General features: G+C 51.2%; 1 protein-coding gene across 3 annotated transcripts in view; it reads right to left on the minus strand.

Moving 5' to 3' along the window:
- Positions 1–2441: 2441 nt before the first annotated feature.
- The window catches only part of LOC142258177 (uncharacterized), a 45255-nt gene continuing 23669 nt past the window's right edge, over positions 2442–24027 (minus strand). For 2 of the 3 annotated variants that reach the window (XM_075330674.1, XM_075330675.1), the window contains exon 3: positions 2442–6020. In XM_075330674.1, coding sequence (XP_075186789.1) covers positions 5247–6020 — 774 coding nt within the window. In that variant the 3' untranslated portion in view covers positions 2442–5246. The remainder of the gene's footprint in view (positions 6021–24027) is intronic. The other variant, XM_075330676.1, reaches the window with a different exon arrangement.

The raw sequence follows: 24027 nt of genomic DNA on the forward strand, positions 1-24027 counted from the left end.
ACTGTTCTTAATCCTTTGTCTCATTCTATCCTTCACATTAGCACTGACTCTAATCATTGCCCTAAACCTATCCCTAACCATATCCCAAAACATACAATTAACCCTATCACTAATCTTAACCCTATCCCTAACCCTAATTTTAACTATCTCTAATCCTCACCATAACCTAATCCTAACCCTGTCATTTACCATAGCCCTATTCTTAACTGTAACAATATCCCAATCCTTATTCCTCCCCATAGTCCTATCCCTAAGACCGGTTTCAGACGTCCATGTTTAATCAGGTACAAGCCACATGCATGGTTACGGTCATACGTGTGTCTCATGCGTATGTCACACGTGTGTCTCATGCGTATGTCACACGTGTGACATCTGTGTTTGTATACGTGTGACATGTACCAGAGAAAACTCGGGTCTTTTTTTTTTTCCAAAGATTTTCTGTATTTACCTGTATCCAGTGCTGTTTTCTTCGGCTCTGCTGTCTCCTGTTTCTGACCGCTGCTTATTATATTCATTGATAATTCACTGCACTGTGGAGCTGAAAGGCAGAGCATCGCTGAGGACAGCACTGCGGGCAGATGTGAGTATTCAGCAAGCAGTGTGTGGGCAGTAACGTCCAGGAGGTTATTTGAGTTCCCAATGAACTCCTTATGATATCCTGATGACACCCCAGCGACACCCTCGCTACAGTGGGTGTCAGGATGGTGATTTCACGGGTTCATCAGAGTTGATTGGAAACTGATGACCTCCTGGAAGTCACCGCACACACATGGCTTGTTTGCTGAATACTCACCTGTCACCGGCGATGGCGATGCTGTCCTCCGGGATGCTGTCCCCAGCGATGCTGTCACCGCAACTCTCCGGCTTCCAGGTCCTCACCACACACACACACATACTGCTGGATGCAATGCTGTCCTTGGTGATGTGGTCCCTGGCACTGATGTCCCCAGCGATGCTCCGGCTTCCAGGTCCTCAGTGCAGTGAATATTCACTGAGTATAATGAGTGGGGGTCAGCAGCAGGAGGCAGAAGAGAAGAAGAAAACAGCGCTGAATACAGATAAATATAGAAAACCTTTTTATTTAAAAGACCTGTGTTTTCTCTGGAACGTGTCCCACTGATCGCATCAGTGTGCTATCCGTGTGACACCCGTGCTGCTGGAGGAAAAATGGACATGTGCGCGTGCGGGGCCACGAGGGGTCACATGGTTCATGTGAAAACACGGCCGTGTGAGTACTAGTATAGAATAACATGGGTACGTGTGGCATCCGTGTTAAAAACTGATGTCACACGCACCTGAAACACGAACGTCTGAAACCAGCCTAACCCTAATCCAGGGGTAGAAATTGGCAACAAAGGGCCCCTGTTCTGTTTAGAACTTGTGTTTTCCGGTCAGACCCCACCTATGTGAACGCACATTTACATTTACATTCTTATTAGAAGCAATATTATAAAATGGGCAGATGATAATACATCATACACATATACAAGGTTCAAACAGGCACAGAATCATATAAGAATCACATACACACAATGGCGTACTTGTCAGTTTGCAGCAATGCAGGCTATGGCTCCCAGCTCAAGCTCCTGTTTGGGGGCCCTACAGTGTGAGTTTGAGTCCTGGGACAGATCATGTTTCTAACAAAGGATGAAAATTAACTAAATATGAAATCATCTTTTGAGTATAAAGGGGACATTTCCCCCAACGTCCGGAACTGAAGAAGGAGAAGTTACAGAGGTGGAAGAATTATCGCAGCTTCTGAGAGACCTACAGTGCGTCTGCTCCAATACTGGTCTCCTGCCCTCATCATATTCCTTTATTCTAAGGGGTACTTCTCACATAGCGAGATCGCTGCTGAGTCACGGTTTTGGTGACACAGCAGTGACCTCATTAGCGATCTCGCTGTGTGTGACACTGAGCAGTGATCTGGCCCCTGCTGTGAGATCGCTGATCGTTACACACAGTGCTGGTTCGTTTTATTATTGTTGCTCTCCCGCTGATAAGCACACATCGCTGTGTGTGACAGTGAGAGAGCAACAATCCTGAATGTGCAGGGAGCAGGAACCGGCGTCTGACAGCCTGCGGTAAGCTGTAACTAAGGTAAACATCGGGTAACGAAGGTGGTTACCCGATATTTACCTTCGTTACCAGCCTCCGCAGCTCTCACGCTGCCAGTGCCAGCTCCTGCTCCCTGCACACGCTAAGTTAAGCGGTTTGAGCTGGTAACTAAGGTAAACATCGGGTAACCATACCCGATGTTTACCTTAGTTACCAGTGTCCGCAGCTTCCAGACGCCGGCTCCGTGCAAGCGCAGCGTTGCTTGCACGTAGCTGCTGGCTGGGGACTGGTCACTGGTCGCTGGTGAGATCTGCCTGTTTGACAGCTCACCAGCGACCATGTAGCGACGCAGCAGCGATCCTGACCAGGTCACATCGCGGGTCGGATCGCTGCTGCATCGCTAAAGTGTGAAGGTACCCTAACCCTATTTCTAATCAAATCCTAACCCTAACCCTATTGTCAACACCTCCCTAATTCTAACCATTTCCCGTCATAACCCTAACCCTGTTTCTAATCCTATGCTAACCCCGGTTTCACACATCCAGCTTTTCGCCGGTTTAGCAGATGCGGCGCACACCAGTACACTGTATACAGTACAATGGCAGAGCGACAAGCGCCGGTCACATGCTGTCATGTGACCGGAGCATGTGACCCAGAAGTTGCGGCGCTGCCACTGTACTGGCGTGCTCCGCATCCGCCAAACTGGCGAAAAGCCGGATGTGTGAAACCGGGGTTATACCCTATTTCTACACGGATTCTATATCTAACCTTATTTCTAACCATATCCTAACCCTGTCCCGAACAGTAACCATTAAACTTGATAGCTTTAGTAAAGCAGGTTTGAGAATTTTATTTTTAAAGTAGGTTACACTTTGTGAGGTTAAATATATATTTGTTGGGCTGAATGAAGCCCAACAAATATATTTTCACAAACATTAAGGATGGTACTTTTATTCTCTTAAATAAAACTGCATATAGAAGACATATATATATATATTTTTTAAGGCTGGCTCCACCCTCACTCCATAGCTCAGTGGTTAGTATTGTTGCTTTTCATTGCTTGGGTCCTGGCTTCGAATCCCACTTTTCTTCTTTGCTTCTCTGCAAAAAGATCAGTTTTAGTGATAAAGGTTTGAGAAATTAACATTTTTTATGGGCAACATTGTGTGAAGCAAAGCGTCACTGATAAAATATTTGGTTTTGCAGACATTAAGGATGGTAGTTTTAGTCAATGGAAAGAAAAATCAACCAATACAAAGGATTTATATATTATTTACACACATCTAACTTATTGACTCCATAGCTCAGTGGATAGAACTTTTAGAACTTTTGCTTTGGAGATTTTAGGTCCTGGGTTCGAATCCCATAAAGAACAGATGTAAAACTCCTCTTCTTCCTTTATCCGTATTTTTCTATATCATGTGTTAAAACATTTTACTTTGCAGAGATTAAGGATGGTAGCTTTATTTACTTGAAATAAGAAAAAAAAAATAAAAATCAACGAATATAGATTTATATGTTATTTACAAACAAGTGGCTCACTGATTCCATAGCTCAGTGGTTAGAACTTTTGCTTTGGAGCTTTTGGGTCCAAGGTTCGAATCCCACGATGACCAGAATTGACACTCCTTTTCTTCTTCCCTTTCCTGAAGGATTGAAGAAAATCTTCCAAAAGATCATGGTATTGAAATTTTTCATCTGTCGAATTTAATGTTAACTTCCCACATCGCTGACTTAATCTCAAAACTTGCATAATGGGTTTTGGGTTTCCAGATAGATAGAAAGTGCTAAGAAAAACCAAGCACCCATTCATCCCCTTCATCATTTTAGAGGGTTTTTTTTTGTTCAAGTCTATTTTTTTCAACTGCAGTAAGTGAACCCAAAATCATCAAAATTGCGCAAATTCAAAATGATGACGTTTTTTCAGCTAGAATCCCCAGAACCAGTCTACTGGGTTTGGGAGTGGCTTAGAAGCCTGATTGGGTAGGTTAATGCCGTCCTCTATTCACATGGGACCTTCTAGACCAATCCTGACCAGAAAACTCAGGTGAGGGTCAGAATATTAATTGAAAAGCCAACACCAAACCTTCCAGAGAGCAGTCTACCTGGGTCTGCCAGAAAGGTAAGTCAGCTCCAGAGGAAATGCTCCTGCAGCCAGCCATGTGCTCCATGAGAACCCCCTGAAAATGGTCCTCCTCAGCTTGGTGAGTAACATGGATTTTTAATTTTACTGTTAAAGCCTGATATTTAGGATATTTTACTTATTTGCTATGGGAATAAGGTGTTTTATGTTCCTATTTTCTTAAAAATGTGTATAATAAGCCCCAAAGTCTTGATCATTGATGGTGTATTTATATTGTTTTCTATGGATCTGAAACTCTCCAAATCCCTCACAACTTGAGGAGAATTTAGAGCATTTGTTTGCTAAAACTCACTGATTATACCTTTTACTACAATTATTACTACAAGAGCGTGGTGTATGCTTGTCTATATTGTAGGTCACATTTCACACAATGCGTAACCCCCAACATATGAGGGGTCCTATATCCAATGTGTATAGTGAAGGCATCACACACACACACTAAGACTTGTCTGCTGATCACGTGTAACTCAAAATTAGGAAAAAGTTTGCAAATGTTCCAGTTGGTCTCACCACAACTCACTGGGGTTTCAGTCATAAAAAGTGGTGAGGATGCAACAGGTCTATGTTGTGGGCTCCCTCTAGTGGGGAGGATGCAACAGGTCTATGTTGTGGGCTCCCTCTAGTGGGGAGGATGCAACAGGTCTATGTTGTGGGCTCCCTCTAGTGGGGAGGATGCAACAGGTCTATGTTGTGGGTGCCCTCTAGTGGTGAGGATGCAACAGGTCTATCTTGTGGGCTCCCACTAGTGGTGAGGATGCAACAGGTCTATGTTGTGGGCTCCCTCTAACGATGAGCATGCAACAGGTCTATGTTGTGGGCGCCATCTAACGGCGAGGATGCAACAAGTCTATGTTGTGGGCGCCATCTAGTGGTGAGGAAGCAACAAGTCTATGTTGTGGGCACCATCTAACGGCGAGGATGCAACAGGTCTATGTTGTGGGCGCCATCTAGTGGTGAGGAAGCAACAAGGCTATGTTGTGGGCTCCCTCTAGTGTCGAAGACAAAAAGATTGGTCATGTTGAATTCCAACATGCACGATCCTTCCTTACCATGAAGCCCATCTTGCCTCTTTCTGTGCCACGTTGAAGGGGATGGCGTTAGATAAATGTTCCCTTCGGATGCCGCTCCACCTGGTCCTGAAATCGGTGACGGGACAGGCGGGCCGTACGTACTTGTCGTACACCACGTCCCCCTGGTAATTCACGATGCTGCACCGCGCTAGGGCGCTGTTGCGACCCTTAAACCCGGTGCCCACCATTTCACAGTCAATAGCAAGCACCTTGTGGCTAGGTGGCACCGCCGCGGCGGAGGGGAGGCCGCTTTCATACTCGCTGAGCAACAGGTTGCGGTGCGGTACGAGGGGCTTGGCGGGTTCCTTGGTGCCGCCCATAGCAGGGGAAGGGCGGTCTTTGGAGGGGGTGGGAGGACAGGGGCGGTTAGCGGCGCAGTTTATACCGATGCTTAATGTGCCCGGTTGGCACGGGGCGCCCACTGTTACGGTCCGGGATGATCCGTCCTGCTGCCTCCCCGGCCCATGACCCTCCGCCTGTCCATTCGGCCGACTCCGGCCCCACGCGTTTCGCGTCTCTCCAGCTTTCTTATTGGGCAGCTGTTTTTGTTTGAGGAATCTGCGTTTCTCCAGATATTTCCGCCTTCTCAAGAACTGCTTGTGCTTTCGATTTCCTGATCCGATCTGCGCCATCGACAACCCGGAGGACACATCTATGTTGATAAACGTGTCAGCCATGATGGCTTCCCTCACCGACAATGTTACGTGTTTTTTTCCCTGCTTCATCCGACGGCGAGAAAGCGACATCACCTACAACACACAAGATACACGGTTACACATTAATGCTCGTACTGTAAAGAATCCTTTGTTGTTCTATACGTTGACCTGAGGACAGACTCTTAATATATGTATAATTCACAGATTTTCTCCTCGTAAACGAGCGCCGATCCCAAATATATTCATTTTTTATACATTTAATGGGGTTCAAGAAGATTTTTTTTTAATTAACCCTACGCACATCTCATCAGTACATACACTAAGGGCCAATTGATTGCTATGGCAACAAAAGCGAGCACTTTCGTGCATCCATCCTGTTTAACGCATGTCACCATCAATCAGTACGGTGCTATTGTTCTATTACCACACAGCATAATACAAGGTCCTGTAAAAAAATCACTATAAATCTTGGTTATTTGGGCCTCAAACCTGAGAAAAGGATCAATAATAACAAGAATGACACAAATATATACAAAAAAGGTGGAAACTCGGCACACAACAGTGACCAGTCACTTCCGGCTCGACACCAGCGAGGAGGCCGCACGTGAGACCGCGAACTCTCCCGCACAGGAATCCGAATCTTTACCTCAGAGGTTCGGCCGCGCTGAGGGAAGAGGCCGAGGATGCGCAGGCCGTTACCGGGAGCGGAGCGCAGACGGGTAATGGATAGACAATGTACGGGAGGGGAGGACCGGACTTACCAGGCACACGAGACGTGGAGGCCTTCCGGGTGTAAACGTCACGTCCCACTAACCCACGGAGAGCCGGCCTCACATGGAGGAGTGTAAGTGCGGGGAGGGGGAGGCGCCATCTGCATAGTGACGAGCAGGGAGGGGCCCCTGCTGCCCGATATTAGCCGATATGGCCCCCACCAAAGTGTATTATTTGGCTTAGATAGTGTGAGGTGGTATCACACATATGCCCCCTCCATATTATAATCATTGTTATCAAATTCCTCCATCTTGGGGGTCAGTAATTACTATCAAAGCAACATGGTGTCTTGTTTATAAGCGCCATTACCACGCAATATCATGGGGTTTGTTTTAATTCTATAGAATCTTTTGCGTGACTGAAATTATCACTCTTCCGTTTTTTCCTTACAAAAACCGCAGCTTTGTCTTTATTTTTTTTACTACCTCATTTTGTTTACCACAGTATGTAGTGAAAATGGCTGCTCAGTCTATCGCAGGTGTACCAAAATGGCGTCTCAGCCTACCTCAAGTGAACCAAGGTGGTGGCTCAGCCAACTGCAGTGTACCAATATGGCTGCTCAGCAGGTGTACCAAGATGGCGGCTCAGCCTACCGCAGGTGCACCGAGGTGGCGGCTGAGCCTATCGCAGGTGCACCGAGGTGGCGGCTGAGCCTATCGCAGGTGCACCGAGGTGGCGGCTGAGCCTATCGCAGGCGCACCGAGGTGGCGGCTGAGCCTACCGCAGGCGCACCGAGGTGGCGGCTGAGCCTACCGCAGGCGCACCGAGGTGGCGGCTGAGCCTACCGCAGGCGCACCGAGGTGGCGGCTGAGCCTACCGCAGGCGCACCGAGGTGGCGGCTGAGCCTACCGCAGGCGCACCGAGGTGGCGGCTGAGCCTACCGCAGGCGCACCGAGGTGGCGGCTGAGCCTACCGCAGGCGCACCGAGGTGGCGGCTGAGCCTACCGCAGGCGCACCTAGGTGGCGGCTGAGCCTACCGCAGGCGCACCAAGGTGGCGGCTCAGCCTACCGCAGGCGCACCAAGGTGGCGGCTCAGCCTACCGCAGGCGCAACAAGGTGGCGGCTCAGCCTACCGCAGGCGCAACAAGGTGGCGGCTCAGCCAACGGCAGGCGCAACAAGGTGGCGGCTCAGCCAACGGCAGGTGCACCAAGGTGGCAGCTCAGCAAGTGTACTGAAGTGACGGCTCAGCCGACCGCAGGTGTACCAATATGGCTGCTTAGCCTATTGCAGGTGCGCCAATATAGCAACGGCCGTATCATTGTATCTTATCAGTGTCATAGGGGGCAAATGTGTATGTCCCACATTATAGAAATAGATTCACAGCTCAGCAGACAGTATCACACAGCAGAGGATGAGATACATAGCTCAGCAGACAGTATCACACGGGATAGGATTAGATACATGGCTCAGCAGACAGTATCACACGGGATAGGATTAGATACATGGCTCAGCAGACAGTATCACACGGGATAGGATTAGATACACGGCTCAGCAGACAGTATCACACAGGATGGATTAGATACACAGCTCAGCAGACAGTATCACACAGGATAGGATTATATGCACAGCTCAGCAGACAGTATCACACAGGATAGGATTAGATACACGGCTCGGCAGCAGATGATAGGATTAGATACTCTACTTGGCAGCACATGATGATAGGATTAGATACACGGCTCGGCAGTAGATGATAGGAGTTGTAGTCCTCTTTATTCTGACTTCTCCTCTTCTCCAGGATGTCTGGTGTCGGGGGACGGGTCAGGTCTCTGGAGCAGAACCAGCTCCTGGCAGGGGACATCGCTCGCGTCCTGTCTCTGTACGGCTTCATCACAGATTCGTACATAATTGTAAGTATTCCCACTGTCAGACCGGGAATATATAACACTGGGGAGGATTCTTTACAGAGGGCGTCCTCCTCCTGGGATCCGCTCCACAGCCTCTGGGCCTAGTGCCAGTCCATTACTGGTGCTGGTGCCGTCTGCACGGCTGTTGGAGCGGCGGCACTGGAGCCGGGAGTGATCCACGGGAGGGAAATCACTTGTTAAAATCTAGTCCTAAGCGGAGCTGATCTGATGCTGATCAGGGAATCTGATGGTCCTGGTGTGTAGTGGGAAATTTATTATCTTTTGTCTCTCCAGACCCCAGAGGATAATAACTGAGTAGAAAAATAACACACTTCATACTCTTCTGTCCCCTCCATGCTCTTCTGTCCCCTCCATGCTCTTCTGTCCCCTCCATGCTCTTCTGTCCCCTCCATGCTCTTCTGTTCCCCTCCATGCTCTTCTGTTCCCCTCCATGCTCTTCTGGCCCCTCCATGCTCTTCTGGCCCCTCCATGCTCTTCTGGCCCCTCCATGCTCTTCTGGCCCTCTCTTGTTTTGGTGCTTCAGGCTTTTCTTTTGTTTTCCATCTTCTCCACTCTTTGGTGCCTCTAGGCCTCAACATCATGGCATCACATAAGGCCCAGTCAGCGCCTGAGGGGACGAAAAGACTGAATCCCGAGGGAAGTAGGGTATTATACACAGGAGGCTTCACAGCACACTTTATATACCTGTCTGCTGCACACATTCACGACAGTGTTGCATGTACACTCAACCAAGCTACATTCAACACACACACGGCTCTGCTATATACACACAGCTGTGCTACAGTCACACACTGCTCTGCTACACACACATGATAACAGAGAGTGATAGAAAAAGGGTCTTAATTCCGCGCCAAGGACTCAATGGATCCAGGAAGAGATTAATGCTTCTAGGCTATGTGCGCACTAGACCGTTTTTCCCGCGGATTTACCCGCGGATTTGCCCCGGAAATTTCTTGAGAAATGTCTGCAATCTTTGTGCAGACATTTCCCATGAAATTCAATGAGAAAAAATAGTTGTGCGCACTGTGCGGATTTTTCTCAAGAAAATTTCTTGAGAAAATTTTCTCGAGAAACTTTCTTGAGAAAATGTGCATGTCCATTAATTTCCGCAGGTACCTGCGGTATTCCGGGGGTATTCCGCAGGTAGCAATGATGTGCGGTATACCACCGGAATAGCCGCGATTTACCTGCGGTAATGCCCATCGCTGCCTGCGGTTTTGCAGGAAGCGATGTCATTATGCCAGGAAGAGGAGCAGAGTAAACACACGTCACACTCCCTGGACGCCGCACAGAAGCACTTCCGTGCGATCTCCAGGTGCCCGTGCAGTGTGTGTCCTGCTCCGGCCTCGCGGCTGCCTGCACTGCAGGGTGTCAGTGTCTGCCCGCAGTGTCAGCAGCCTGTCACGCTGCAGCGCAGGCAGACACTGACATCCTGCAGTGCTGGGAGCCGCGGGGATGACGATCGCTGCTGTCAGGAGGTGAGATCATTACCTGCTGTGACGATCTCCTGCCTCCTGACGTCACCGCGGTCACTGCTGTCTATGCCCGTCTCGCGAGCGGCCCGAGACTGTCACTAGCGGTGACGTCACGGGCTCTCGCGATAAGTCAGTGACAGCGCTGACGTCAGCAGTACAGGAGATGATCACAGAAGGTAATGATCTCATCTATGCTCCTGATGGCAGCGCTCGTCATCCCCTGCAGTGACCTGAGCTGACCTATTGGTTAGCCCAGGTCACTGCATTGCTCTCCCAGCCAATGGGGAACATTCTGTTCTTCATTGACTGGGACAGCGACTATGGTATGGATCGCCGTGCCCCCCCCCCCCCCCCTTATTGGATTACGCCGGACGTGGAATTGATTGTGCTCTTTTCAATAAATTGGTTAAAGAGGGAATGTTTTGGGGAGTGTTTTTTTCAAATAAAACTACTTTTGTTGTCTATTTTTTAATTATTACTGACTGGGTTGGTGATGTCGGGTATCTGATAGACGCCTGACCTCACCAACCCCAGGGCTTGATGCCAGGTGACATTACACATCTGGCATCAACCCCATATTTCTTTGTCGCTCTATTGGGAGACCCAGACAATTGGGTGTATAGGCTATGCCTCCGGAGGCCGCACAAAGTATTACACTCAAAAGAGTTAAGCCCCTCCCCTTCTGCCTATACACTCCCCGTGCTCCCACGGGCTCCTCAGTTTTTTGCTTTGTGCGAAGGAGGTCAGACACGCACAGCACAGCTCCACAGATTAGTCAGCAGCAGCTGCTGACTATGTCGGTTGGAAGAAAAGTGGGCCCATATAGGGCCCCCAGCATGCTCCCTTCTCACCCCACTCTTGTCGGCGGTGTTGTTAAGGTTGAGGTATCCATTGCGGGTACGGAGGCTGGAGCCCACATGCTGCTTTCCTTCCCCATCCCCCTCAGGGCTCTGGGTGAAGTGGGATCCTATCGGTCTCCAGGCACTGAGACCGTGCTTCATCCACAACTCCTGTGGAGCCTGCTGGATAGGAGCCGGGTATCGTTCAGGGACATGGCCCTGCTACTTGGAGGTACTCTGTATCCCTGTGGGGACCGTGCACGGCAACACCTCAGCTTTGCTGGGTGTGCTAGTGCACCGGGGACCGCGGCGCTGACCGGGTTCAACTGTGCCATTACACACTCAGCGTTGCTGAGTGTGTTTATATGTAGGGGCTACCGCGCTAACCGCCGCTGCCATGGGAAACTGCGGCGCGGCTGGGACTTGTAGTTCGCCGGGGACTTCGGCGCCGGCCGCGCTTTTACGGCGGCCAACGCTTATACTCGAGTCCCCGGCTTTCTTGCGGCCTAGTTCCTTTTCTCCCGCCCCCAGCCCTGACAGGCAGGGGAAGGGCGGGACGCTGCACGGAGAGCAGCACTGAGGGCTGGAGTATGATTTGCTTACTCCAACCCCCTCACTGTGCACAGTGTGAGCACCAGTTCCCGCACTCTCGGCCACGCCCACGGCTCCCTCCTCTCGTCAGGACGCCGCAGCTATTCCTGTCAGCTCCTCCGACGCTGCAGAGAGGGACCAACCCTGGGAGACCCAGACACTGTCTCTGGTGGCCTCACAACCGCTTTAGGCGGCTGGTAAGCAGCACCTGTGGTGCTAGCCCCATGGTGCTGTAGTGTATTCATACATTATTTGTTTGCAGTATATACTTTACACTGTATGAGCACAGTTCATTCTGGCTATATACCCTATTGTGTTAAGGGAGCATGGCGCCCACAAAAGGCACAGGCTTATTATGCTGCCTGCGCCGCTTGTACGACCCAGCTGCCGGCAGGTTCCATTGTCCCTCATTGTGTGCAATGTTCGGCCCCTGTGACACTTCTTCAGCCAGAGCCTCTGCTAAGAGGGGCCCAGGGGGAGCCACCTGTTGACAATGTCCAGGTGACGGGCACGGAGTTTGCAAACCTCTCTGAGACTATGGCTAAGATACTAGAAGCCTTGCAGTCCAGGCCGGTATCTCAGCGAAGGGACTCTGTTGATTCATTGTTCCCTGGCCCCCCTCAGTTGGACCAACAATGTCCTCCCGGGGTATCTCATACATCCCAGGCTGGGGGCTCTGACTTAGACCCCAGTCCCAGACCGACTAAGCGGGCTCGCTTAGAATTTCCCTCGACATCATATTGTTCAGGGTCTCAGCGGGGGGAATCTCTGGTTGATGATGCGGAGACGGCTGATCAGGATTCTGATCCTGAGGGCGCTCTCAATCTTAATACTCCAGACGGGGACGCCATAGTGAACGTTCTTATTGCGTCCATCAATCAAATGCTGGATATTTCTCCCTCAGCTCCTCCGGCGGAGGAGTCAGCTTCTTCCAGAATCACCATGCTTGGCCAGATAAGCGTTTTTCTAAGCGCCTTAAGGATACACGTTATCCTTTACCCCCTGACGTGGTTAAAGGTTGGACTCAGTGTCCCAAAGTGGATCCTCCAATCTCCAGACTGGCGGCTAGATCCATACTTGCAGTGGAAGATGGGGCCTCGCTCAAAGATGCCACTGACAGGCAGATGGAGCTCTGGTTGAAATCCATCTATGAAGCTATCGGAGCTTCTTTTGCCCCAGCATTCGCAGCCATATGGGCGCTACAAGCTATCTCAGCAAGCGCAAATTGAAGCAGCCACATGCACGGTCGCGCCACAAGTGGCATCCATTACCACACAGACCTCGGCAATTGCGTCTTACGCTATTAATGCTGTCCTGGACTCTGCGAGCCGTACGGCGGTTGCGGCCGCCAATTCGGTTGTACTCCGCAGGGCCTTGTGGTTTTCGGGAATGGAAGGCAAATTCTGCTTCCAAAAAGCGCTTAACCAGTTTGCCAATTTCTGGCGACAGGCTGTTTGGCGAGCGTTCTGGATGAAATCATCAAACAATCCAAGGGAAAGGATACATCCTTACCCCAGCCCAAACAGAACATACCCCAACAGAGGAGAGGGCTGTCGAGGTTTCGGTCCTTTCGGGGCGCGGGCATGTCCCAATTCTCCTCGTCCAAAAGGTCTCAGAAAGTACAAAGGAACTCTGAAGCATGGCGGTCTGTCACGTCCTAAAAAGACCACCGGAGGCGCCGCTAACAAAGCGGCTTCCTCATGACTTTCGACCTCCTCTAGTAGCATCCTCGGTCGGTGGCAGGCTCTCCCGCTTTTGCGACACCTGGCTGCCACAAATAAAAGACCGCTGGGTGAGAGTCATTCTGTCTCACGGTTACAGAAGGAGTGGTGGTCCCTGTTCCTCTTCAGCAACAGGGCCAAGGTTTTTACTCCAACTTGTTTGTGGTCCCAAAGAAGGACGGGTCTTTCCGTCCTGTCCTGGACCTGAAACTTCTCAACAAACACGTAAAGACCAGGCGGTTCCGGAAGGAATCCCTCCGCTCCGTCATCGCCTCAATGTCCCAAGGAGTTTTCCTTGCATCGATCGATATCAAGGATGCTTATCTCCACGTACCGATTGCCCCAGAGCACCAGCGCTTCTTGCGCTTCGCCATAGGAAACGAACACCTGCAGTTCGTAGCACTGCCGTTCGGCCTGGCAACAGCCCCACGGGTTTTCACCAAGGTTATGGCTACTGTAGTAGAGGTCCTCCACTCTCAGGGTCACTCGGTGATCCCGTACTTGGACGATCTGTTGATCAAGGCACCCTCTCTAGAGGCATGCCAACACAGCCTCGACGCTACCCTGGAGACTCTCCAGAGTTTCGGGTGGATCATCAATTTTCCAAAGTCAAATCTGACACCGGCCCAATCGCTGACATACCTTGGCATGGAGTTTCATAGCCTCTCAGCGATAGTGAAGCTTCCGCTGATCAAGCAGCGGTCACTACAGACAGGGGTACAATCTCTCCTTCAAGGTCGGTCACACACCTTGAGGCGCCTCATGCACTTCCTGGGGAAGATGGTGGCAGCAATGGAGGCAGTTCCTTTCGCGCAGTTTCACCTGCGTCCTCTTCAATGGGACATCCTACGCAAATGGGACAGGAAGCCGACGTCCCTCGACAGGAACGTCTCCCTCTCTCAGGCGACCAAAGCTTCCCTTCGGTGGTGGCTTCTTCCCACTTCATTATCGAAGGGGAAATCCTTCCTACCCCCATCCTGGGAGGTGGTCACGACGGACGCGAGTCTGTCAGGGTGGGGAGCGGTTTTTCTCCACCACAGGGCTCAGGGTACGTGGACCCAGCAAGAGTCCTCGCTTCAGATCAATGTTCTGGAAATGCGGGCAGTGTATCTTACCCTGAAAGCGTTCCAGCAGTGGCTGGAAGGCAAGCAGATCAGAATTCAGTCAGACAATTCCACAGCGGTGGCATACATCAACCACCAAGGCGGCACATGCAGTCGGCAAGCCTTCCAGGAAGTCCGGCGGATTCTGCTGTGGGTGGAAGCCACGGCCTCCACCATCTCTGCAGTTCACATTCCAGGCGTGGAAAACTGGGAAGCAGATTATCTCAGTCGCCAGGGCATGGTCGCAGGGGATTGGTCCCTTCACCCGGACGTGTTTCAGGAGATCTGTTGCCGCTGGCACTGTTGCCCAGAGTGTTACGCAAGATCAGGGCCGACTGCCGCCGCGTCATCCTCGTCGCTCCAGACTGGCCGAGGCGGTCGTGGTACCCGGATCTGTGGCATCTCACGGTCGGCCAACCGTGGGCACTACCAGACCGACCAGACTTGCTATCTCAAGGGCCGTTTTTCCATCTGAATTCTGCGGCCCTCAACCTGACTGTGTGGCCATTGAGTCCTGGATCCTAGCGTCTTCAGGGTTATCTCAAGACGTCATTGCCACTATGAGACAAGCTAGGAAACCAACGTCCGCTAAGATCTACCACAGGACGTGAAACATTTTCCTGTCGTGGTGCTCTGCTCAGGGTTTTTCTCCCTGGCCTTTTGCCTTGCCCACTTTTCTGTCCTTCCTTCAATCTGGACTGGAAAAGGGTTTGTCGCTCGGCTCCCTTAAGGGACAAGTCTCAGCGCTCTCTGTGTTTTTCCAGAAGCGTCTAGCCAGACTTCCACAGGTACGCACGTCCCTGCAGGGGGTTTGTCACATCGTCCCTCCCTACAAGCGGCCGTTAGAACCCTGGGATCTGAACAGGGTGCTGATGGTTCTTCAGAAATCACCATTCGAGCCAATGAGGGATATTTCTCTCTCACGCCTTTCGCAGAAAGTGTTTTTTCTAGTAGCAGTTACTTCACTTCGGAGAGTGTCTGAGCTAGCAGCGCTTTCATGCAAAACCCCTTTTTTGGTGTTTCACCAGGACAAGGTGGTTCTGCGTCCGGTTCCGGAATTTCTCCCTAAGGTGGTATCCCCCTTTCATTTCAACCAGGATATCTCCTTACCTTCTTTTTGTCCTCATCCAGTTCACCAATGTGAAAAGGATTTGCACTTGTTAGATCTGGTGAGAGCACTCAGAATCTACATTTCTCGTACGGCGCCCCTGCGCCGCTCGGATGCACTCTTTGTCCTTGTCGCTGGCCAGCGTAAAGGGTCACAGGCTTCCAAATCAACCCTGGCTCGGTGGATCAAGGAGCCAATTCTCGAAGCTTACCGTTCGGCTGGGCTTCCGGTTCCCTCAGGGCTGAAGGCCCATTCTACCAGAGCCGTGGGCGCGTCCTGGGCTTTGAGGCACCAGGCTACGGCTCAGCAGGTGTGTCAGGCGGCTACCTGGTCGAGCCTGCACACTTTCACGAAACACTATCAGGTGCATACCTATGCTTCGGCGGATGCCAGCCTAGGTAGACGAGTCCTTCAGGCGGCGGTTGCCCACCTGTAGGAAGAGGCCGTTTTGCGGCTTTCTTACGAGGTATTATTTTACCCACCCAGGGACTGCTTTTGGACGTCCCAATTGTCTGGGTCTCCCAATAGAGCGACAAAGAAGAAGGGAATTTTGTTTACTTACCGTAAATTCCTTTTCTTCTAGCTCTAATTGGGAGACCCAGCACCCGCCCCTGTTTTTTTGTGTACACATGTTGTTCATGTTGAATGGTTTCAGTTCTCCGATATTCCTTCGGATTGAATTTACTTTAAACCAGTTGATAATTCTTTTTCCTCCTTCTTGCTTTTGCACCAAAACTGAGGAGCCCGTGGGAGCACTGGGAGTGTATAGGCAGAAGGGGAGGGGCTTAACTCTTTTGAGTGTAATACTTTGTGCGGCCTCCGGAGGCATAGCCTATACACCCAATTGTCTGGGTCTCCCAATTAGAGCTAGAAGAAAAGGAATTTACGGTAAGTAAACAAAATTCCCTTCATTACCCCGTTTGCCAACGCACCAGGGCGCGGGATGAGCTGGGGCAAAGCGCCAGGATTGGCACGTCTAATGGATGCGCCACTTCTGGGGCGGCTGCGGCCTGCTATTTTTAGGCTGGGGAGTGTCCGATAACAGTGGACCTCCCTAGTCTGAGAATATCAGACCCCAGCTGTCCGCTTTACCTTGGCTGGTGATCCAATATGGGGGGGACCCCACGTTTTTTGTTTTAAATTATTTATATAATTTTAAATAACAGCGTGGGGTGCCCACTGTTTTGGATTATCAGCCAAGGTGAGGTTGCCAGCTGTGGTCTGCAGGCTGCAGCCGTCTGCTTTACCCTAGCTGGCTACAAAAAATGGGGGAACCTCACGTCATTTTTTTTTTTAATTATTTATTTATTTTATGGCTAAATACAAGGCTAAGCACCCTTTAGGCTACTTTCACACATCCGGCTTGAGCTCTGCGGCTCAATCCAGCTGTGCAAGCTATGCAACGGATGCGGTGAAAACACCGCATCCTTTGCATAAGTTTTTCCTGTGCGGCCAGTCCGGTTTTTGCCGCTTGCGGCATGCTACTGAGCATGCGCAGTGGCAAAAACCGCATGCGGCGGCCGGATGCGGTTATTGCCGCATCGCGCCACATCCGGCCGCCATAGGCATGCATTGAAAAATGCGCCGCATCGGCCGAATGCGGCGCAATGCGTTTTTTTGCCGCACGAAAAAACGCGCCAGGCAACGTTCCATCCGGCCGCCGCATCGGCTACATCTGCCGCATGCGGCAAAAACCGGACGGAACGCAAGGCCATGCGGCACAATGTGGCACTAATTAAAGTCTATGCAGGAAAATCGCAACCGGCAGCAAAAAAAAATCGGTTGCGATTTTCATGCAAAGTGCCGGATTGTGCCGCATAGCAAAAACCGGAGGTGTGAAAGCAGCCTAAGTGCCACATGAAAGTCACTAAAGGGTGCCAGCTTAGAAAATGCAGGGAGGTGGAACATTATATAGGTTTTTCTCATCTATCTATCTATCTATCCCTCTATCTATCTATCTATCTATCTATCTATCCCTCTATCTATCTATCTATCCCTCTATCTATCTATCTATCCCTCTATCTATCTATTCCTCTATCTATCTATCTATTCATCTATCCATCTTTCCCTCTATCCATTATCTGTCTATCGATTATCTTTATTATTTATTGCAGGGACAAACCTGCGGTAAATCCGCGGCAAATCCGCGGCAAAAAACGCATGCGGATTTGGTGCGGATTTTTTCCGCAGGTCCGGAAATCTTTCACTGGCAGAAGTTTTCTCAAGAAATTTTCTTAAGAAACTTCACATTTCTAGTGCGCACATAGCCTTAATAACGTGCACAAGTCTACGCGTTTCTGGAGACACAGCTCCCTTCATCAGGACATTGGCAATGTGCAATTGGCAAAGGATGTTCTCTTGCCAATGTCCTGATGAAGGGAGCTGTGTCTCCAGAAACGCGTAGACTTGTGCATGTTATTAAAGAAGCATTAATCTCTTCCTGCATCCATTGAGTCCTTGGCGCGGAATTAAGACCCTTCTTCTATCACTCTCTGTTATCAGCCAACTTTGGGACTGCTGCCTGGACCTGGATCTTATATATGCCTGTATAGTGGTTGTGACTGGCACAACCATTATAGGTGAGTGTGTTTTCATTACATATCTTCCTCCCCTTTTGGGGTAAGACCCTATTGCGCTTTTCTTTCCACAGTTTCTCATCTGCTACACACACAGTCACGCGGTTCTTTTATATACATGTGGCTCTGCTACATTCACACACAGCTTTGTTACACGCACACACTGCTCTGCGATACTTAAAATGGCTCTGTTATATACACACATCTGTGCTACACTCACAAATTTCTCTGCTACAGACACATAGACACATAGTTCTGTTATATACACACAGCTCTGCTACACACACAGCTCTATTATATACACACCGCTGTGCTACACTCACACACTGCTCTTCAACACACACTGTTCTGCTACAGACACAGACACGTAGCTCTGTTATATACACACAGCTGTGCTACACACCCACACACACACCTCTGCTACACACATTACTCTGCTACACTCACACACTGCTCTGCTACACATACAGATATACGGCTCTGCTACACTCACACACTGCTCTGCTACACATACAGATATACGGCTCTGCTACACTCACACACTGCTCTGCTACATTCACACACTGCTCTGCTAAATTCACACTGCTGTGCTACACACATGACTCTGTTATATAAACACAGCTTTGCTACACTCACACTCTGCTCTGCTACACACACAGATACGCGGCTCTAGTATATACACACAACTGTGCTATACACACTGCTCTGCTACACACACCCTGCTCTGCTACAACACCGCTCTGCTACACTCACACACTGCTCTGCTACACACACTCTGCTCTACTACACTCACTGCTCTGCTACACTCACACACTGCTCTGCTACTCACACTGCTCTGCTACTCACACTGCTCTGCTACTCACACTGCTCTGCTACTCACACTGCTCTGCTACTCACACTGCTCTGCTACTCACACTGCTCTGCTACACACACTGCTCTGCTACACACACTGCTCTGCTACACACTGCTCTGCTACACTCACACTGCTCTGCTACACTCACACCCTGCTCTGCTACAACACTGCTCTGCTACACTCACACAATGCTCTACTACACTCACTGCTCTGCTACACACAACTGTGCTACACTCACACACTGCTCTGCTAGACACACACTGCTCTGCTACACACATTCGACTCTGCTACACACACGACTGCTACACACACTCAACCCTGCTACACACGTGCGGCTCTGCTACACACGCGACTGCTACACATGCACACAACTACTACACACACATACTGCTCTGCTACAAACACAAAGCTGAGCTACACTCACGTGGCTCTGCTACACAGACACTCCACTATGCTACAGACATGTGGCTCTGCTACACAAATACAATTCTGGTACACATGCAGCTTTGCTCTACAAGCATGACTCTCTGATCCACATACAACTCTGCTGCACACACGCTCAGCTCACCTACACTCACTCTCAGCTCTGCTGCACACACGTGGCTCAGCTACATACAGGCCCAGGTGGATCTGCTCCATACACGCACACTCGGATCTTCTACACACACATTTGCGCAACTCTACTACACATATAAACGTGTGAGTCTCTGATTGTGCTGCACACTTGTACGTTGCTCTGCTACTCACACTAAACATTACCACAGTTTGGAGTTCCTTCCCGACATGTGGCTGATATGGCCTGAGAGGTCCGTCTGCTGCTCAGGTTGTGCGGCCTCCGTGCAGACCCCGCGGCCTCCGTGCAGACCCCGCGGCCTCCGTGCAGACCCCGCGGCCTCCGTGCAGACCCTGGTTTTTCTTCTCCTGATAAGATCGATCAGTGTGAGGCAGGAGCAGGGAGCAGATCTCTCTGTGGTCTGGTAGACGCTGTATCAGGAGAAAGCTGCCCCTGCAATACTTTTATTTATTGCTAAAAATTACATCTTATAGTTTAAAAACATACGGTACTTTTGTCCCATTCATGCTAGACAGAAAAAATAAGTCCTACGATGTTAAATGTTGCCATATTTGACTCTACTTAGAATCCTTTTTTTCTTTGTCGCTCCATTGGGAGACCCAGACAATTGGGTGTATAGCTTCTGCCTCCGGAGGCCACACAAAGTATTACACTTAAAAGTGTAAAGCCCCTCCCCTTCTGCCTATACACCCCCCGTGCATCACGGGCTCCTCAGTTTTTATGCTTTGTGCGAAGGAGGCTGACATCCACGCATAGCTCCACATCTTAGTCAGCAGCAGCTGCTGACTATGTCGGATGGAAGAAAAGAGGGCCCATAACAGGGCCCCCAGCATGCTCCCTTCTCACCCCACTCTGGTCGGCGGTGTTGTTAAGGTTGAGGTACCCATTGCGGGTACATAGGCAGGAGCCACATGCTGTTTTCCTTCCCCATCCCTTAAGGGCTCTGGGTGAAGTGGGATCCTAATCGGTCTCCAGGCACGGGGACCGTGCTCCCTCCGCAGCCCCTGGGGAATCTGCTGGACAGGAGCCGGGTATCGTCAGGGACAAGGCCCTGCTACTGTGAGGTACTCTGTGTCCCCTTGGGGGACCGCGCATGAGCGCTTGTGCCATACACACTGCAGCACTGCTGGGTGTGTTAGTGCGCCGGGGACTACCGCGCCGACCGCGCTTATTTGCCGGCCGCGCTTATAACTTTAGTCCCCGGCTTTTGCGGCCTAGTATCGCATATTCCCGCCCCCAGGCCTGCCAGTCAGGGGAAGGGCGGGACGCTGCACAGGACGTCAGCGCTGAGGGCTGGAGCATACTTTGTATCCTCCTCCCCCCTCACTCAGCACAGTGGGGCACCAGATTCCCGCACTTTCTAGGGCACGCCCACGGCCCCCTCCTCCCCACAGAACGCCGGCAGCCATTCCTGTCAGCACTTCTGACGCTGGAGAGGAGAGACAACACGGCTCTGGGAGGCCCAGGCAGGGAATCTGGTGATCACACAACCGCTTTGAGCGGTCGGTAAGCAGCACCTGAGGTGCTGGCCCCACTGAGTGCCGAAGTGTACATATATATATATATATATGCTTATATGCTATACATTTACACTGTACGGTCGCACTGTTGATTTTTGGCTATATACCCTCCTGGATTGTACTTTGAGGAGACAACAGCATGTCGTCCGCAAAAAGCAAGGGTGCCAAAGCACAGGCTTACTTTGCAACCTGTACCTCATGTACAGCTGTACTACCGGCAGGTTCCACCGACCCTCATTGTGTGCAATGCTCGGCCCCTGTGGCACTTACTCAGCCGGAGCCTCTGCTACTGGTGGCTCAGGTGGAACCACCTGCTACCACTGTCCAGGTGACAGGGACGGAGTTTGCAGTATTTGCTGACAAACTGTCTGAGAGTATGGATAAATGGTCTGCTAAGATACTAGAAGCCTTACAGTCCAGACCGGTGACTCAGGCCCCGGGCACTGTTGAATCATTGACCCCAGGCCCCCCTCAGTTGGAGCAGCAAAGTGCTCCTGGGGTGACCCATAGGTCCCAGGGTGAGGTCTCTGACACGGACTGCAGTCCCAGGCCGCCTAAGCGGGCTCGCTGGGAAATTCCCTCGACTTCATCACACTGTTCAGGGTCTCAGCAGGAGGACTCTCTGGATGATGAAGCGGAGGTAGCAGATCAGGATTCTGATCCTGAGGCCGCTCTCAACCTAGATACACCTGAAGGTGACGCCACAGTGAATGACCTTATAGCGACCATCAATCAGGTGTTGGATATTTCTCCCCCAGCTCCTCCAATTGAGGAGTCAGCTTCTCAACGCCATTAATGCTGTCCTGGACTCTGCGAGCCGTACGGCGGTAGCATCCGCCAATTCGGTGGCAGTCCGCAGGGCCATGTGGCTACGTGAATGGAAGGCAGACTCTGCTTCCAAAAAGTTCTTAACCGGTTTGCCATTTTCTGGCGACCGCCTGTTTGGTGAGCGATTGGATGAAATCATTAAACAATCTAAGGGAAAGGACTCATCCTTACCCCAGTCCAAACCAAACAGACCTCAACAACGGAAGGTACAATCGAGGTTTCGGTCCTTTCGGTCCGCGGGCAGGTCTCAATTCTCCTCGTCCAAAAGGCCTCAGAAGGATCAGAGGAACTCCGATTCATGGCGGTCTAAGTCACGTCCTAAAAAGACCGCCGGAGCAACCGCTCCCAAAGCGGCCTCCTCATGACTTTCGGCCTCCTCACACCGCATCCTCGGTCGGTGGCAGGCTTTCCCGCTTTTGCGACGCCTGGCTGCCTCAGGTAAAAGACCGTTGGGTGAGAGACATTCTGTCTCACGGTTACAGGATAGAGTTCAGCTCTCGTCCTCCGACTCGATTTTTCAGAACATCTCCGCCCCCCGAGCGAGCCGATGCTCTTCTTCAGGCGGTGTGCACTCTGAAGGCAGAAGGAGTGGTGATCCCTGTTCCTGTTCAGCAACAGGGTCACGGTTTTTACTCCAACTTGTTCGTGGTGCCGAAAAAGGACGGATCCTTCCGTCCTGTTCTGGACCTAAAACTGCTCAACAAACACGTAAAAACCAGGCGGTTCCGGATGGAATCGCTCCGCTCCGTCATCGCCTCAATGTCCCAAGGAGATTTCCTAGCATCAATCGACATCAAAGATGCTTATCTCCACGTACCGATTGCTCCAGAGCATCAGCGCTTCCTGCGTTTCGCCATAGGGGACGAACACCTTCAGTTCGTGGCACTGCCTTTCGGCCTGGCGACAGCCCCACGGGTCTTCACCAAGGTCATGGCAACAGTAGTAGCAGTTCTGCACTCTCAGGGACACTCGGTGATCCCTTACTTAGACGATCTCCTGGTCAAGGCACCCTCTCAAGTGGCATGCCAACACAGCCTGAACATTGCTCTGGAGACTCTCCAGAGTTTCGGGTGGATCATCAATTTTCCAAAGTCAAATTTGACACCGGCCCAATCACTGACATATCTTGGCATGGAGTTTCATACTCTCTCAGCGATAGTGAAGCTTCCGCTGGACAAACAGCGTTCACTACAGACAGGGGTGCAATCTCTCCTTCAAGGCCAGTCACACCCCTTGAGGCGCCTCATGCACTTCCTAGGGAAGATGGTAGCAGCAATGGAGGCAGTTCCTTTTGCGCAGTTTCATCTGCGTCCACTTCAATGGGACATTCTCCGCAAATGGGACAGGAAGTCGACGTCCCTCGACAGGAACGTCACCCTTTCTCGGGCAGCCAAGGCTTCCCTTCAGTGGTGGCTTCTTCCCACTTCTCTGTCGAAGGGGAAATCCTTCCTGCCCCCATCCTGGGCTGTGGTCACGACGGACGCGAGCCTGTCAGGGTGGGGTGCGGTCTTTCTCCACCACAGGGCTCAGGGTACTTGGACTCAGCCAGAGTCCTCCCTTCAGATCAATGTTCTGGAGATACGGGCAGTGTATTTTGCCCTAAAGGCGTTCCAGCCGTGGCTGGAAGGCAAGCAGATCCGAATTCAGTCGGACAACTCCACAGCGGTGGCATACATCAACCACCAAGGCGGAACACGCAGTCGGCAAGCCTCCCTGGAAGTCCGGCGGATTCTGCTATGGGTGGAAGCCACAGCCTCCACCATATCCGCAGTTCACATCCCGGGCGTAGAAAACTGGGAAGCAGACTTTCTCAGTCGCCAGGGCATGGACGCAGGGGAATGGTCCCTTCACCCGGACGTGTTTCAGGAGATCTGTTGCCGCTGGGGGATGCCGGACGTCGACCTAATGGCGTCCCGGCACAACAACAAGGTCCCGACATTCATGGCACGGTCTCAAGATCACAGAGCTCTGGCGGCAGACGCCTTAGTTCAGGATTGGTCGCAGTTTCAACTCCCTTATGTGTTTCCTCCTCTGGCACTGTTGCCCAGAGTGTTACGCAAGATCAGGTCCGACTGCTGCCGCGCCATCCTCGTCGCTCCAGACTGGCCGAGGAGGTCGTGGTACCCGGATCTGTGGCATCTCACGGTGGGCCAACCGTGGGCACTACCAGACCGACCAGACTTGCTGTCTCAAGCAGGGCTGTGGAGTCGGTAAGCCAAACCTTCGACTCAGACTCCTCAAATTCTCTTGCACCGACTCCGACTCCGGCTCCGAC

Source organism: Anomaloglossus baeobatrachus, chromosome 12, assembly GCF_048569485.1.
Source record: "Anomaloglossus baeobatrachus isolate aAnoBae1 chromosome 12, aAnoBae1.hap1, whole genome shotgun sequence".
In the NCBI taxonomy this organism is placed as follows: Eukaryota; Metazoa; Chordata; class Amphibia; order Anura; family Aromobatidae; genus Anomaloglossus; species Anomaloglossus baeobatrachus.